At 45.1% G+C, this 18,054-nt stretch overlaps 1 protein-coding gene across 7 annotated transcripts in view; it reads left to right on the top strand.

Moving 5' to 3' along the window:
• The window catches only part of TEFM (transcription elongation factor, mitochondrial), a 359,138-nt gene extending 341,643 nt beyond the window's left edge, over positions 1-17,495 (top strand). For all 7 annotated transcript variants that reach the window (XM_085617205.1, XM_085617201.1, XM_085617204.1 and 4 more), the window contains one exon: positions 16,981-17,495. In XM_085617205.1, coding sequence (XP_085473331.1) covers positions 16,981-17,418 — 438 coding nt within the window. In that variant the 3' untranslated portion in view covers positions 17,419-17,495. The remainder of the gene's footprint in view (positions 1-16,980) is intronic.
• The last annotated feature ends 559 nt before the right edge of the window (positions 17,496-18,054 follow it).

Here is an 18,054-nt window from a genome sequence, read left to right as displayed (position 1 = left end):
CCTTGTGGTGATTAGGCTGTATTATTTTGTCTGTCTCTTAAGTGTCTTTGCAGGTTTGCAAATGCGGGACAGCTTAAGAGATATTTTTGATTGCTCCGGGGTCCCCGCACATGGGCGGGGATTATTCATAGATTATGACTATAACAGAGATACCCCTACTACAGAACTGGAGTTACAGGTAAGAAACTACTCCTTCTTGGCATGTAGTGCTGTAGATTCACATGCGCCCTCTCTCTTCCCCAAAAAACCCTATGTAGGCTGCAGTTCACTTACGTTTTATCACATTACTCGCATGGACGTCACATTACTGATGCATACTAATACTACATTCTCGCCTATCTGCGGCAAAACAATCTGGCAATGGAGTTGATTACCCTGCGCAGTTTTACCAAGAGGGGCAGTCACACACCCTTGTGACTCTAAGAAAATGTCTTGTAACAAAAACAACTTGTAATCATCCGAGCCCAACACTATATGGCTGACCTATGCACAGCATGTGAATCTACAGCACTACATGCCAAGAACAGATGCTTACAGGGTAAGTAACAATCCTTTTATTTTTATTGTTGTCCTTTTATACTAGCTGATCAGGTACATAATACACTGACAACAAACACTGCTCACATATTGAACTCTTTACTAGCAAACTATAATACACAACTTTTAATACAGTCTACTCTTTTTCTAGTGGTCCACCATTAATTTTGATGAACCAACTCCATATTTATCTTCCAGGTCAAGAAATTTTGCTGGCACACAAGACCGAATTCAACATGCTGGTCCACCAGTAAAGTCTCTTGAAATTGATTTTAATGGACGAGAGGACAATTTGCACTTCTAGTAGTTCTTAAATTGCCTCAAAGTTTGCATGTCACGAACTACAAGACCACTGTGTTGCCTTTGGATTGGATGTTTATGGTTAAACTGATGGTATTTCCTGAAATTGTAACAATGCACCAGGTCATAGAGGCCCCTGCAGCTTCTCCATGGCTAGTTGCATCAAGGCTTTTGCTAATCTTGTCTTGCAGCAACTTTCCTTGAGACTCTTGAATCGGTGTGAGCAGGTCCTCGTGCCTGCTCCCCCTGCGAAAGTTCTCCTGTCCAGCTTGCCCACAGTCTGCTACCCTCTGCTGCCTACCTGCTGCCATCTTTTTGTGCCTTTTCTGCTCGTTTCTCTGCACTTTGTTGTACCTTTTTTCTGCTTGTTTTTCTCTCCTCCGTTTTGCCTTTTCTGCAAATTTTTCTGCCCTCTGTTTTGCCTTCTATTGCAATGTTTTGCCTTTCTGCTCGTTTTTCTGACCTGTTTTGGCTTTTTCTGCTCGTTTTCCTGCCCTCTGTTTTACATCTTCTGCTAATTTTTCTGCCCTCTGTTTTCCTCTTTTATGCTCGTTTCTTCCCTCTTCCCCTGTTTCCTCATGGCCTGGCTTCTCGACGAAGACTTCGCACCCCAGCGCCCAGATACCCCTAGGGTATCTGGGCAGTGCTGTGTTCTACAAATGCTGATTGATTGAGTGTATTTTTACCTGCAGAATGGACTACCATAAGGTCCAGTAGCACTTGGTCTCTGATGTCTATCAGGTCACATGATTTGACAGAGATTGCCTTGACTGGGTTTTTAAAATTCAGACGTAGATGAAGGTGTTTGTGTCACTGTCTCCATAAGGAACTCATCTTCTTCTCTACCCAAAGACAGAGATTATTCCACTGAATAGCTGCATGAGATTTAGTTTAGCAAGTGATTCATTGATGGAATACGCTTCCAATCTCTATTCCTCCATGTTTGCAATACGATTTTTATTCCAACTATAATATCCATCTTCTCACCCAGCTGCTCCCCATATTCACCTTTCTCCTTCTGAATCTGACTGACATGAAGCGTATTGACCCAAATTTAACCATCATTACTTAGAAACTATCTAATTCCAAAATTCAAGGAAATGTCTTCCTCAAAGGTGAGCTGGCCCTTTCTGTTTCAAGTCTGGGGAACACGTGTTTTAGTTTGGTGATGTGTATGGTTCTCTGAATAACATTTGTTCTAGGCACATCTGTAGTGTTCGAAGATCTTTTAACATCTGCAGCATTGGTGAGTCGAGACCAGATTACGGATGCACAGTTATAATCTTTTTTTACTCCTATTTTGATTTTTTTATGTATAATTTTCTGTTGGAAGTAAGCTCTCCATTCAAGGTCATTCTTTATCTGCAGTCAGACATCTTTTAGAGGCCTACAGTCTTTTTGATGTCTAGATTGAACTTCTATTCAATATTGGTCTTCTGTAAAGAGTCGAGGTACCTTTCAAGGATTAGCCTCACATTAAGGTTGGTCCTCTATGAGCCCTAGTTCTTTGGTTCTATTTCTGAGATGTTGATGTTGATGTCAAAGCAAAAAACATCTAGATGGTTTTCAAAATGTACTGTAGAAAATGTTGTTGTCTTGTGTAACTCAGATTGCAGAACTTGTGATGATCCTTCGAGGGATAATGGGTGTTATAGACTAGGCAAAATTCAAAAGGTATATTTTTCATACCTGACCACCGAGCCCCTTCATTCCCTTAAGACATGTCTTTGTTGACTGCAAATGGTTTGCAAAACATTAAATATGTTCACTCTTAGTGTTTGCAGGAATCCACTTGGCATCGTCTTCCTTTTGTTTTGCAACTTTTGGTCTCTCTGTATGTTACCCAGTTCTTCAGGGGAGCAATCTGAAAAAACTCAAAGCCCCTATAGTGGAAAAAATATAATCTAAGGTAGTTGGTCTGTATTCCAAGCCCACGCTGTGCTAGTTAAAGAAGCACAGGAGTTTTCACAGGTGTTTGCCGTAAGTAAAGTCCCATAGTGTTGTGGCTGATGGAGTCGTTCATTTTAATTTCTTTTTTTCTATCTTCATTTAATCAGTAAAATACTGATAATGTTCTCCTTTCATTTAAACTGTTAGTGCATTTCCACTTCCATAGAGATACTCTCCTGATTTCATGATGTTTGGCTTTCATTATAGTTCTTTAGAGAAGTGTCTGCATTGTGGGTTTCAGGAAATGTGATGATTCATTCAGCATAAGCCTGAAACCAAAACGAACGATGTCTGCCTGTAAACCAATAAACAATGTGAAAATAATATGGACTCTACACTAGATTGCAGTAAAAACATCCAGTATATTAATCTGCAACACCACAAGTAAGTTGCAGGTAAGTAACTTCTTCCTTCCCTCTGTCCCTTGTCAAGAGCTCGAAATTTGAAATGCTGCCACACATGCTTACTTTCTTTGGTGCAGCAGAACTTTTCTAACCCCCTGAAGATCTCTGCTGTGTTGACTGCATTTGAGGACCTATGTTATCAGTAGTTCTCCAGTCTTCAGTCTCCAGTCAGCTTGAATCATTCCTCGCCGTCAAAGTGGGAGTCCCACGATACAATAATAAAGCAGAATGTAGTATTATCATAAGCTATAATGGCAATGAACAATCACTTTAATAGCATATCCTTCCATGTCCTTTAAAAAAAAAAAAAAAGCCAAACGTGAACTATAACCAATCAGGTGATAGCACCCTGTAGAGCACTCCCAAGAGAGGCTGAGTCCCTCAGATTTTCTACCACACGTCTTGTGAAAGTAGTCTCTCTGAACTCTGCTCAGTTTCTTCAGCTAGTACTTCTTTTTGGATCATGTAAAATTATATTTCCCATTTCATTTCTCTGACCCTGGCACTAATATGTCAGAGCAGCAGAAAAAAGGAGAGATTACACCCTGAAGACATTAGGAGTGTATCTACTATCTTCAACATGCCCATAAGGTAAAGGACTCCAAAACATGTCTTACCTTTCCCTCTAAAACTCTCACATATAGAGAGATGAGGCTATTCTTGTGGCTACAGTAAATTATTTCACCTCACAGGTGTGGTTGCGTCAAGGGTCTCCAGAGGCGCACAGAAAAGCCATAAAAAAGACACTCCCCATGAGTCTTCATAAGGGACTTCTCAAAGAGAAAAGGGAAAAAACTTCCTCACCGGCTATATCGGACCTTACAACTCCCTCTTCGGCCCTAACACTACATCAGGGTAATACTCTTCAGAAGCCAGTCATGGTGAATCATAACCTGACAATGAGGCATCTAAAACAAAACCGGCAAAATGCTCTCCCCTACTTAATGCCTGCGTGTCGGAGGGTGAGAGCAGAGTTTAAAATTCTGTAATGAGTGCTGTTTTCCTAAATTCAGCAATCTTGTCCTTGCTAGCTAGGACCATCTGCTTCTCTCAGACACGCTTCAAGTTACTTTCCTCTGTAGTCACCTTACCAGGCCAATGCACAAGCTGCTTTTGCCCTCCTTTCTTTTTATTTCTTTTTATTTTGCTTTTAATGCAACAACCTACATCACTTACTTCAGTCTGCCTTTTCCATCTCAAATTGCTAAAGAAAATCTTTCCCTTTTTAGTTGAGAATGGAAGGAGATGGGCCACCGGTGCAATAATTGGATCTAGACAAGATGATGCTAACTTCCTCTATTTAAAAGTACCTTTATATAATACAGAAAATTCAGGGGATCCAGATGCCACTGTCAAGATATGCTCATCCCCGTCCTCTTCATCAATAATTGCACTAGTTTTCTATAAAAGAGCAAGTTCTATTTAGCTTTGTACACAAAGCTTTAAATGGGCACTCCCCCTAGTGTATTCAAGAAAAGTGTCCAACCATACTACCCCCATACGCACTGTTCCTTTCGTGCCAAAATTTATAAAAGGTTTCTGTTTCATAGACTGCATTCAAACTATGGTTTGCACTACTGCATAATGTTCTGTTATACGGTTCCTACAAATCTAGTAGGACTGTATATTTATAACAAAACTTCATAATACAGAGTCTTCTTATATAATCAGTAAATGTTGGTTTGCAAGGCTAGCTCACAGTACCACACTTAAACTCCTAACCTCACAGAGTTACAGATGTTGGTGGTAACCTCAAACGTAACTCTAAAATTCCCAAGGAATTTATGAAAACAGATGTAACCCTTTTATTTGACACTTGTACATGCCCACAGTGTCACAAAAAAAGATACAATAATGCATTTTGAAATGTGTATTGAAAAGCTCTAATCTTTGTAAATAAATCATGAACTGTGATTATCAGAAAGATGAGAAAAATCATTGTTTTAAGGATTTTTAGAATGGTGAAAAATACAAGTAATTAAAACATGTTAATTTTTCATAATGTTACTAAGATTACTGCTATCTATCGCCAATTTTTCTATGGTAAATGGAGCATGTCAGGAGTTCTCATCTGCCAGGCCTGTTGGAATTATCCAACCCCATACCTTGGTACTGTATGTCAGGAAGCCGACCTTAGTGCATTAGCCAATGCACCCGTCTTGAGTGTGCAACACTTCTTCTTGCGCAACTATCTTCCCTCTTAGGATTAAGGTCAGGGACAGCTGAGCTGCATCTGTCACCACTCATAGCAGTGTTTCATGATCACTTTGGCAGGAAGTAAAGCTCTCACAGACTTGAGCAAGGGCGCTGTTTAAATAATAAAACTGCAAGCTTATCACACAGTGCCAAAGGTGCAGAATAACGTCTGTAATTAGTCTGAAGCAGAAGAGTTGTCTCCTATGAGCATAAAATAAAATAAAATGAGGCATTGTGTTCTCAGTTGTGCAACCCTGAAACTAAATGTTCAGCCTAGGACGACAATGTCAGTCAGAAATAAATGAGTGCATGACACATTCTCTTATTAGGGAAAAAATGTGCAAACCACTATTAGAAAACGACACTAAGTTAAAATGAAAATCAAAAATAGAGACTTAATGTAAGTGACACATCAGTTCACTCCATTACCTGCCTTACTAAGTTTAGGCACACCCCAAAAACTTGGCTACTTGCTAAAGCCTATTAACATCTCACCAAATGAGCCATTGCTACCTCATTTCATGACTAAAAATCATCCAAACACATTGATCACCTTTGAATCCATCTTCTAGGTTTACTGGCACCAAAACGTCATTAGTGAATGAACACTCTATAAATTATATTAACATAAATCGACTGTGTAGAGTATCAGCAGATCATTTCCTTACATATTTCACTATGAATTACATGTTGTCTAAACATCAATTTAGCTACTCAGTTGGGTGCTAGTGGGATTGGTTATCCAGTATTGAATCTTTCATAGATTCACATGCTTGTATCTTCCCCGTCATCATGGTGGGAGTCTCGCGGTAGTTAGAAAAGAAGGGATGTATGACGATACATCGCGGACATTGACATCGTGTGCGGTAACCACGCCGCCAATACATCGCGGCAACCATCACATCGGCATTTTTAACTCCGTGCGCCGTTGCAACGAGAGTGCGTTGCGGCCTATAGGCAAGTATGATACATCGCCAACGTTAACATAGGACGTCATAACATCGTGTCCCCCCCCCCCCCCCCCCTCCGCCCCCTCCCCGTAACCCTGACGGCAATTCTTTTATTTGAATTCCCCTTTTTTACATTTTTTTTGTCTGTGTATTTATTTCCACAAAATACATACATTTCAAACCATACGTAATGTACTAATTTACCGTCACCCATGTAAAAACGTATGGGTGGGATATAAAAGGTGTCAGCCAGCGTGCCTCCTGCCATTTCCCCCTCACTTTTGCAGCTGACTAGACGTGAGCCCTACATATTTGTCGGTGTGTTTATGCAGTTCTGGGATGAAAGTTAATAGCTCACTATTCTATAGTAGGACTTTAAGTTATAAATTGCAAGTCACCAACGGATGTCTCTTTTGAAAGCAGTAATCTGCAGATCTGTTTCCATCCTATGCACTCTGTAATCGACTTGCTACATGTTCTTTGCAGCAGGCATATTAACCCTCTGCACTAACTTCACAGAGGTCACAACCTCAACTATACAAAACACGGATCTCTTTCCAGGATGGTAATTCATCACACGAGTTTTCTAGACATTTCTGTGAGGCCTGGTAATTGCCGGCGGAAAGAAACGCTGCAGCAGGTGCTTCGAAAGCTTTTTGTGTTGGCTGCGCCCTGTGCGACAATGTTTTTTGGCCCATAAGCCAAAGGAGTGAAAGTGTAGGAGTCACATGTCACCCATACTGGTAGGCAGTAGTTCAAGAGTGCTTGGTGTGGAGAAGCACAAACTCAGAGTCGAAAAATAAACAGCAAAGTTGGGAGCTTCCTTTAATAATAAGAATCGATTTTTCGCCAAATGTACCCTCTTTGCAACATTAATCAATTTCCTAATGTATATTTGTCGGTATGTTTATGCAGTTCTGGGATGAAAGTTAATAGCTCACTATTCTATAGTAGGACTTTAAGTTATAAATTGCAAGTCACCAATGGATGTCTCTTTTGAAAGCAGTAATCTGCAGATTACTTGCTACATGTTCTTTGCAGCAGGCATATTAACACTCTGCACTAACTTCACAGAGGTCACAACCTCAACTATACAAAACACGGATCTCTTTCCAGGATGGTAATTCATCACACGAGTTTTCTAGACATTTCTGTGAGGCCTGGTAATTGCCGGCGGAAAGTAACGCTGCCGCAGGTGCTTCGATGTAAAACCCTGCGTTCTTAAGGCTCCCGCGATGTTAAACCCGCGTTGCAAACGTAACCGAAGTAACCGAAGTAAATGTGCCCGCGATGTAAAACCCTGCTATGTTATGCCTCCCGCGATGTTAAACCCGCGTTGCGATGGCAGCGTGTGAATATGGAGTCGTTGTAATGGGTGTTTCCCGAAAAGATGTACCATAGAAGTACATTAGAAACCACCAAAGTCAAAGGAAAAATTGACATTCGTCAGCATCTTTATGTAGGTCCAAACTTTGACCAATCAGAGACGAGCCCTAGACCTCAACTCCCCAGCTTAGCCACCAGACCTCAGATTTCTAACTGCACGTCGTGTGTAAGGCAGTCTCCCTGAGCTCTGTTCAGTTTGTCAGTGAGTGAATTTTTGACCCTGCTAGAATTCACCGCAAGGTATTGGCTTTCTACCGGAGTCTCCTCGAGCCAAGCCCGAAAATGGCCGTCATTTGAGTGAGCTCCGCAGGTCACGATACCATCCTTAATCTATCCTGTATCCCAGTGTGCCCACAGACGCCCAAAACCCCAAAAAACATCGGACTGCCGTACCTGCCACCAGATCCTGGTCCTGCGAAAAAAATCGCCCTGGAAGGGCTGGAGCGACAACGCGGCCCGTGAGGCGGAGAAGAGGCCCAAACACACGCAGAAGGGAGGAGCCGTCGATGGATAGCGTGGAGGCTGGCTGAGACACTGTGCACGCGAGCTGCAAGAACCGACCCACAGGCCTGACGGTGGTGCCACCGGCTGCGGAACACGAGCGGAGCTGGAGTGGTGCGCGGCCGCCGTCAGACTGCTAGACTGCTACTGAAGGCGGGCGCTGGTCTCGGGAGTGGAGCTCCGGGAGCTGCTCGGGACCGCTACGGAGGTGAGATCAGCGCTGACTGAGAGGCAGCGAGCACGAGCCGTGGGGTTATCGGTGGGACGCACAGACAAACCCTGCGGTACAGCCTGGCCGCCCACCGCCACGCACTGGAGTGGCCCTTGTGAGAGGCACAGATAGTGAGCTGAGGCCGGTGGCGGAGAGGTGGGCCCGCTGCCCAAGCGGATGCGGTCAAGACACAGCCCCACCTACGAAGGAGCCTGCACCCTAACTCCACGGCCACCAGTGTGCACATACGCATAGTGGCAACCTCTGCATGAGGCTGGGTTGAGGCCTGATTCTGCGGGGCGTGCCCCCCCTCCACTTGGAGAGGTGAGAAAAGACCCCCAGGCGGCAAGAGGACCCTAGCAATTATTATAGAGTGCCTGGTGGGGCCCATACTGAGAGATAAGCGCACAAAAGACCGGCGGATTGCCTGGGAACAAACTGGTGAGGCCCCAGGGGCTGCTCACTAGTTGAGAACTGTGTAGGAGGCCGACCACACTGACACTGAAATAGAATCGGGAGTACTACAGTTGCTGCAGCACTGTGAAGGTGCGACATACTGACAGACCTCGCGGGCACGCTCGAGACAGGTGCAAAGTGCATAAATCAAAAACACGGCCCAGACGCAGGATATCCCCACAAAAATCGCGACCCATTACCTGTCCTGTGCGCTACGTCCGGGAACAGCAGGCCCCTTCCGAAAGGGTATCCTTTGCTAAGTATAAAGACAGACGGAAGTAAGAGAATAGTCTACACTATATGTGACACTGACTACGGAAGGGCCAGAGCTCGAAACACTTCCACGTGCCTCTGAGGGTAAATCATGGGGAAACCGGACAGAAACCAACCGAAGCTGCAATTTGGGGAAACCGGACAGAAACCAACCGAAGCTGCAATTTGAGCAACCCAAAAAAGTGGTGGAGAGCGGCCAAGATGATCGGCAAACCACGCAGAGCGCTGCAACACCTGCCGGCGTGGAAACTACAGGAGATTTGCACTCCATGTTTACAGCAATACAGACCACCCTCTCAAACATTGATGGGAAAATAGACGCCCTCACCTACAGGGTTGATCGGATGTCGGAGAGACTAGACAGACACACGGAGCGCATCGATATAGCTGAACGCAGTATCTCCGGCGCTGAAGATGTGCAACAACAAATGGACCAACGACCGGGTAAGATGGACAAAACACTAGCAGTCCTAATGCCGAGAGCTGAAGACTCAGAAGCTCGGTCCTGACAAAACAACCTCCGTTTCCTGGGCATTGCGAAGACGACAAACACAGGCCAGATGGAAAAATACATCGAGGGGCTGCTAACGACTCTGATGGGTAGAGACACTTTCTCTGATGTTTTCATCGTCGAAAGGGCGCATAGATCACTGGCCCCACCACCGCCACCAGGAGCCCGGCCAAGACCAATCATAGCTAGGCTTTTATCGGGACCGAGACGCAGCGCTTCGCAAATCCAGACAAAATTGGCAGCCTTTTGCTTGACGGCATGGACATTTCTATCTATCCGGACATTACGCAACAGGTCCAGGAAGTCCTGAAGAAATTTCTACTGGTAAAAAAGAAACTTTGCGAGCAGAACCTTTCATATGCCATGATTAACCCAGCGAGATTGCGGATAACATATGGGGGCAAGGCCACAGTGTTTAATGAACCCAAGAACGCACTCAAGTTCCTCCAACACAGAAGGGCCCAGGCCCCACGAAGGAGATCGCCATGGGGCGGTCCGGACGAACAACAGGACACCTCCGACGTTGAGTAATTGGACTGACTCTCCAAGAGATCTAACTATGAGTGTGTCTCAGGACGCGAAACACACAAACACGTCATTGTAAATGCCCGCAAGGCTACATGCAAAATGTGCTATCAGTTGAATGATGCCGTTGAAAATTGTGTTCTCTGTAAGTCCGTACTGGTTAGGGCCAGCGCACCGGGAAAACTGAGGGGAGGTGAGACAGGGCAACACGCAGGCACTGACTGTCCACTACAGACCACTGGATGCATATAAGTATGTTAGTTAACTAAAGTGACCAACCGTGCGATTACCAAATCGCCGGAAAGCTCGGCTGGCTGCTCCCGCCAACGTGTGTGCACCACACCAAGTTCAAGGTTCGAATTAATGAAGGGGAGGAGGGAGGTACCTGGACAGAAGGATATTGTCTTTGCAGCAGTTCGGGGGCTGGCGAAGTGGGAGGGTGGTGGGGAGGGGGGCAGGGCGTTCTTTAAGGGGGAAAAAACTGGTCAGAGATCACATAGCGGCTAAAAGTATGCAATCACAGGGTACATACCAGGAAACTCTGACAGGACCCCCTGCAGAGGACTGACACACATGGCTGGCAAACTGACACACACTAGACCCCTGGTGTTCCTGACCTGGAACGTGAGGGGCCTCCAAACCCCACAGAAAATTTGGAGGGTCCTAGCATACCTAGATCGCCACAAGATAGATGTGGCCTGCCTGCAAGAAACACATCTTACCGCCTTCACAGAGGGAAGGATAGGCGCTAGATGGACAGTATACCGCATGGCGTCCTCCTACTCAACCTATGCTAGAGGGGTTATGCTACTGATCAGACGCGGCACCCCCTTCAAACTTATCGATGCCATCAAAGATGACCAGGGGCGCTATATCATAGTACAAGGAAACTTCGGAGGCACAGCATTGACAGCAGTCACTACATACGGCCCAAACACTGATGACCCGCTTTTCTATGCACACATCTGGGCTAAACTGCGTGAACTACCACCCACTGCCATTGTTTGGGGGGTGACATTAACACATGTCTCGACCCGGCACTAGATAGATCCACGGGCAATGACAGATGCGGGAGGCACTCGGCTAAAGCACTTAAAGACAGTATGGCAGAATTTGCAATGATTGACCTATGGGGCCTAAGACACTCCGACCGTAAGGAGGGCACTTGCATGTCCTTGGCACACAACACGTGGTCGAGAATGAACTTCTGGCTGGCCACACACGACATTAGCACATGGACATCCCAGATAGCGCACATGCCCAGGGCACTATCGGACCATACATCCGTCCACCTCGCACTTGACATCGCTACACAAACCCCACACCAGTTTACCTGGCGAATGCAGCAGAGCGCCCTGCTTGATCAGGTTTTTCGAGTCGAGCTGCTCCGCGCCGTCGAGGAATTCTTTGGACTGAACGAGGCCTTTGTGAGTAGCGCAAAAACACTCTGGGAGGCCTTCAAGGTCAAAATTAGAGGCCATTGCATAGGCAAACACGTGGGCATCTTGACGGTTATCCGGCAGCAACTGTCAATGGCAGAACGGGATATCCAACAACTAGAAGCAGCGTTTGTAGCCACGCAAAATCCGCACTGCTAGCGGACATCAGGAGTAAGATTAACACATATAATGAACGTGCCGCTTACGAGGTCAAACGCATCTCGTGCAGGCATACTGCACGCAATTACGGAGAGGTCGGACGACCAGGCAGGGCGCTATCATATAAACTTCACCCCACACACCAGACAGCCTACATCACGCAGATCACAGACGCACATGGCCAACTAGTATACGACACACCGACGATCTTCGACTGCTTCAATGGCTATTATGCCCGCCTTCATTCCACACAATCGGCAATGTCACCACCCGAAATTAACCAATAACTCGATGACGTTGCACTAGCGTGGCTATCCGACAACCACCGCAAATTCCTTTGCCACCACATTACACGGGACGAGATCATTGAGGCAATCAATTCCCTCCCAAATAACAAAGCACCTGGCACGGGCGGACTCCTCGGCGAGTTCTACAAAGAATTCAGAAACATTCTAAACCCGCACCTGGCCGAGATGTACGAAGAGTCTTATGAGGATGGGGTCCTCCTGGCCTCATTGAGAGAGGCATTGTTAATAGCTCTCCCTAAACCGGATAAAGACCTGGTCCACTGTGAGTCATACCGCCCACTCTCCTTAATAAACATCGAGACACACATACAGGTACTGATTTGCAAACTGGTACTGCCAGACCAGGCAGGTTTTATACCGACCAGATCCACAACACAAAACCTATGCACCATTTTCACTATGTTTCACCATTTACACCCCGACCTGCCAGCTGCTGCAGCCCTACTTGGCGCGGCAAGGGCCTTCGACTCTGTGGACTGGGTATTCATGTTCACAGTTTTCCGCCGGATGGGCTTCCCAGAACCATTCATACGGTGGATAGCACTCCTCTATAATGAGCCCAGTGCCCGTATCCGAATCAATGGGAACACTTTCACCCCGATCACCATTAGCCGCAGGACAAGGCAGGGGTGCCCACTTTCACCACTTCTCTTTACATTAGTGCCAGAACCACTTGCCTGCAAGATTCGCCAGCGACACCCAGAATCTGCCCTGCAATTCCACCTCCGCCCCATCGGCATATCTCTTTACGCCTATGATAGGTCCTTTATACGCGCCACCCGGATTTACGCTTAAAACTCGCTAATCAGGGAATACATCCGGTTCGAGCACTACTCAGGACTTGGCATTAACTTGGGCAAATCATTGGTCATACCACTCACGCCTGCCACCACTCAACCTGACCTGGACTTTCCGCTACAATATCATACTGACCCAGTAAAATACCTAGGCATCTGGGTACACCGCAACCCAGAAATAGTGATCAGGGAAAATTATGGGAGGGCTTTGACGAAATTAGAGGAACAGGTGGACCGATGGATACGACTGCCATTGTCCCTGGCGGACAGGATAGCTATACAAAAGATGATACTATTACTAAAATTTCTATCCCTATTTATGAACATTCCGATATGGCTCACACATGCCTTCTCTTCCAAATTACGATCAGCCATGCAGCAGCTCACATGGCCTGGGAAACAGGTAAGAGTGGCTTGGAAAACCTTAACCAAACCATACCACCATGGGGGCTTCGGGGGCAGCCGACCTGCAGCTGCTACGGGGCCGGGGCGCGGCAAGCGCTTGGCGGGGAAACTGCCAGGTACGGATTGTTGTTAGTCCCCAGATCCTACCACTTGGCATCCGTGGGCCTCTGTCCGACGCGATAGTTTCTGGAGAGTTGTGGGGAGCAAGCGGTGATAACGAGCAAACTTTGCGCCTGACTTGGGAGATGGGATGATGGATTTCAACATGGGTGTAAAAGCCCCTGCTCGATAGATACTTGTCCAGTAGCAGTTTTGCGCCTCCATAATATAGCACACAGTGTTAGCATGCATGCTGCAAAAATCGATTGCTTTGCACCTGTTTCAAGATCTTCTTCTTAGAGTTTCCCCATAATCAAATGGGTGTATTTTCTGGTATTTATATGTTTCCTTCGTCTTTAATGTGTGATTTTGCTCACGAGAAAGTGTCACTCCTGGACATTGAAATGTCACTCATAATAGGACTGAAATTATGAAAGCGTCACACATAGCAATCTGAAACCTTGCCAGCTATGCTCGGGTGTTATATTTCTGATTTGATCGAGAGATGTCCAGCTTTTGAATGACACCAGGGGCCCTTGCTGGAGTTTTCTGGGGCACCTCAGAGCCGAGCGCCTGTTTTATGCGCCTGCAGGATGTAAGGTGAATTCAACCCACTCTCAGCGTTAGTACTTTATTTTCAGACAGCACATCTCGGGAAGAGGCAATTATTGTTCACTGCTTTCCGAGTTGAACTGTCTGAAAATAAAGCACTGACAGAGAGAAATTTGGTGCGATGAATCCCTTAACACCCTGTAGGCGCATAAAACGTGCTGGGCTCTGTGCTGATTCAGCAAAACCCACCCTGATAGTAGCCTAGGAGTCTGGGACAGCTGTGAGCTGCCCCCTCTTCCTCCACAAACCGCATGGGAAGGATGGGTCAGACCCAGGGTGACGTTGCAGGGATGTAAATAAAAAAAGTATACACATGTTGTGTCAACAAGCACTATGCATCATTGAGGACTTGGAAGATATTTCAAGTTCGCGTGCATCATGCAGGGTTTTACATATTTGTATTTTATACAATTAAACCAAAAAAAAAATTGGAGCGCTGCCAAGATGTCTGTGCAGCTAAAGGAGTTTAGGACTTGTTCATTCTAGCGCAGGAGTAATGTAATGGCCTGCACATGGGTTCTGCTTTGATTTTTAAGCGTGCCGTGATATTTTGAAGGCATGACGTAAATACGCTATAATTGCTGATCTGTTGGCAATTAGCGCACAGAGTTTCCTGATTGCACCGATTACATATAAATCCAATTTCTTTACCTGCAACAGACGCGCTGTAAACAAAGCACACGTGATATATTACGTTAAGCTGTTTTTTAGGTCTCAGCTAACAGCTCAGATTGGCCTGATGTCTTACATACAAAGAACAATTACCGCAAAGCTGTCATTAACGCGCGCAGCAAACCAAACAATGGGGACTAGCTTATCCTAGTGACGCCAGCACAAGCGACGTTACACTCACAAGCCGGCTGAGGGAGCGCAGATGGCTGTGTGTGTGTGTGTGGCTCTGTGTGCGTGTGGGAGGCTCTGTGTGTGTGGCTCTGTGTGGGTGGCTTTATTTGTAGGTGGCTCTATGCGTTGTGGCTTTGTCTGTGTGTTGGTAACTGTGTGTGTGTGTAGGTGGCTATGTGAGTAGCTCTGTGGGTGTGGGTGGCTTTGTGTGTGTGGCTCTGTGTGTGGGTGCAAATGCAATATGTCTCGCATTTAAGAGTGATTAAGCTATTGACATTGTAAATAACAATGCAGTTTCTTTAAATGTTTTAAAAACAAAAACAATGTCAGGAGCAATGCCAATAGCTCTAACTTTAACAATGCCGAGACCATTGCATTGTAAATGCTTGTTACTATTCAGTCGGCAACCCGTCTGCACTTTTGAAGGGGATTAGAGATTCCCTCACTTGCATGGGGCACGCACCCATGCAAATGAGGGCACATCTCCAGCAAATATCACTGGTGCGTTACGTGCGCCAGTGCTATCGGTATTACAGAGGGGACGCACAAGCGTCTGCGGCCCATTCTGTGATACCAGAGTGTCCTGGGGGCATGCAAAGCGGGCGCAAATGCCCGATGCGCCCCCTGGGGCACTCTCTATAATACGGCCCCAGGCTTATAATTGTGGGCCTACGGAACCAGTCTGGTTATATTAGTCCATTTGACAAATGTAGTATTTCAGAAAGCATAAACTAAATTAGTTCACCTATGAGGGAAAGTAGAAAAATAGCATACAAACGAAGGAGCTAAAATTAATCTTTCCATTTTCAGAACAGCATAGTCCTAATGATTATATTCTTGAAGATTAAGAAGAGTAGTGAAAGAAAATAGGTAAGGGGTTATGACTGTGATAGGAAATAGGCATATAGACGAAGTACCAAATAAATAATAAGGCAAAATGCATACGTTTTCAGGCGCGCAACACCCATTGGGCTCACCGGGCTTCAGCACCCCCCCCCCCCCCCCCCTTCATGTGTGACAGCCGCGCAGGCTGGCGTCCGTCTAATTGCAGCTGGACCGAGTACTTCGCAGGTCTTTAAAAGACCATTTACTCGTTAATGAGGCTTTTGTTGCGTTTTCGCCCCTTCATTCAGCCACTCTGCCTATGGCTGGAAGACTTAGCCCCCCCCCCCCCCTCCCCCCCGAAATCTTTTTCAGCCCCCCCCCCCCCCCCCCCCCCCCGAAATTTGGCTCTAGTTGCCCGCCTGTACAGACGAATAACACATTTTGTACCCGGCAGAATGGAATAAATCTTCACACCCAGACCTTGTTTCACATAGAGGTCTGAACAGGCACACTGTTCAGAAATGTAGACTGTGCTCCACAGACATTCTTAAAATGCATCAGTACACTGACAATTATGCCGATCTTTTCAGTAACCTGCTTATTGATAGATGCTTTTCAGAAGGTAACACCTCAGTGTGGCAGTGTCGACACTGGCTGAAGCTAATTATAGTTTGTCTGTGGCAAATGGATGTGCTACAGAGACCACACTCCCATATGCATTCATGAAAAGAACATTTACCTCTGAGGCAATTCATCTTGCGTGTCGTTACTGCCTTGGCTGCTATATAGATAGCAAACTACAACATGGTACACTTCTTTCAGAGATGAGGATCTCACACCGCAAGGAAACCCACTGAGACAGTAGAGCCATTTATTTAGAGTGCATACATTTTCATTCCTCATTTCTAACCTTCTGTTTTTCGCTATGTTTTATTTTTGTATATTGATCATTCACTACTGTTGCATTTTAAAGGAACTTTTGAGGTAAAGGTTATCTTTTGGAAGTTATAATATATCATAAACTCAAATCACATAGAAGCTCAATTGTCATGGAGGAGTAGATGTATAATTTACAGAATAGATCAAAGTGGTTCTAAAATGCACCATTGTAAAAATGAAGTTTCATAGAAAAAAGTGAGGAAAACAAACTTTAATTTATGTAAATGCTCAAGACTGCTATCCTCTTCCGACCGAAATGTTATAGCTAAATATTCTTGCTGCGTTATATATTTTCACTAGGAAGTGCTGATTATTTTACAAACTCTAATAAAAAAATATTTTCCCACCTTTCAGATTTCTGCTATTGCTTCTAAGATCCCTGAAGCAGATTATTACATTCTGGAGAAAACCTCACTCTCTGCTCAAAACGTCAGCCTTTTTCCGGTTACGTTGCACCTTCGCACTGTGGAAGCAATGCTTTTTGCTCTGCTGGATAAAGACTTCTTGAACGGCGGTGAGCACCGGGTGTTAAACATGGCCAGAAGCACTGTGGGAAAGCACTTTCAACTGATAATCGGGGATTCGAGGACCAGCGGTGTGGACCTTATTAAACAGTTTCTCCTGGACTCTGTTACCAACACGGAGCCACGAGTCGTCTTCCCACGGGATTCAGTGGTGCGATACAGAAATAGGTTCCAGAGAAGTGGAGCAAACCGAGAAGAAGAGATGTGTGATGCACTGCTTCAAGCAATAGCCTTCTATGAACTGGTCCTCTTCAATGGCCGCTCATAACACTATATTCGTTTCCTGTATTTTTGTGATGCATAAACCATAATTTTGACTACATTAAATGCTTGTGTGCTTTTACAGCATCTTTGTCAGAGCTTGGTCCAGATGTGGCTGGTGAAATTTAAAACAGTAAGAGCAACAATAGTTAATCCAGAATTAAGTGAGGCGTGCAAACCCGACTTATCAAATACATTGGGCAAAAATCCACTGGACACTTTTGAAATATTTCCATATCTCTGCGGTTGTTGGATCACAGAGCTATGGGAAACCTAAACACATGTTGGTAAAACAATATATTTTCAGCACTGTTTACCTGAAAATAATTTGATTTTCTTTTTCTATTGTGCTAGTATTCCCAACAGTATTACGAAGAATGTAATAATATTTTTTTTTATCATACATAAATTTGACACCAGTCTAATCTGTAGGCTGGTGATGGTAGGTATGAGACTTGTGTAACCATTACATTTACCACGCTGTCCCTTCAAATATCTTCCTGAAAGGTACAGGACGGATGAGTAAGGGGAAAAGAAAGATGCTATATGCACCTAGAAAATGAGAGGGCATATTCTTTTGCATACACCCAGATAATTTGAACAGCCTGTAAAACCTTTTCTTTTTTAGCTAATGTTTATTATA

Source organism: Triturus cristatus, chromosome 7, assembly GCF_964204655.1.
Source record: "Triturus cristatus chromosome 7, aTriCri1.1, whole genome shotgun sequence".
NCBI classification, from domain to species: domain Eukaryota; kingdom Metazoa; phylum Chordata; class Amphibia; order Caudata; family Salamandridae; genus Triturus; species Triturus cristatus.
The sequence above is the reverse complement of the archived record's forward strand: the minus strand, read 5'-3'. Positions and strand labels throughout refer to the sequence as shown.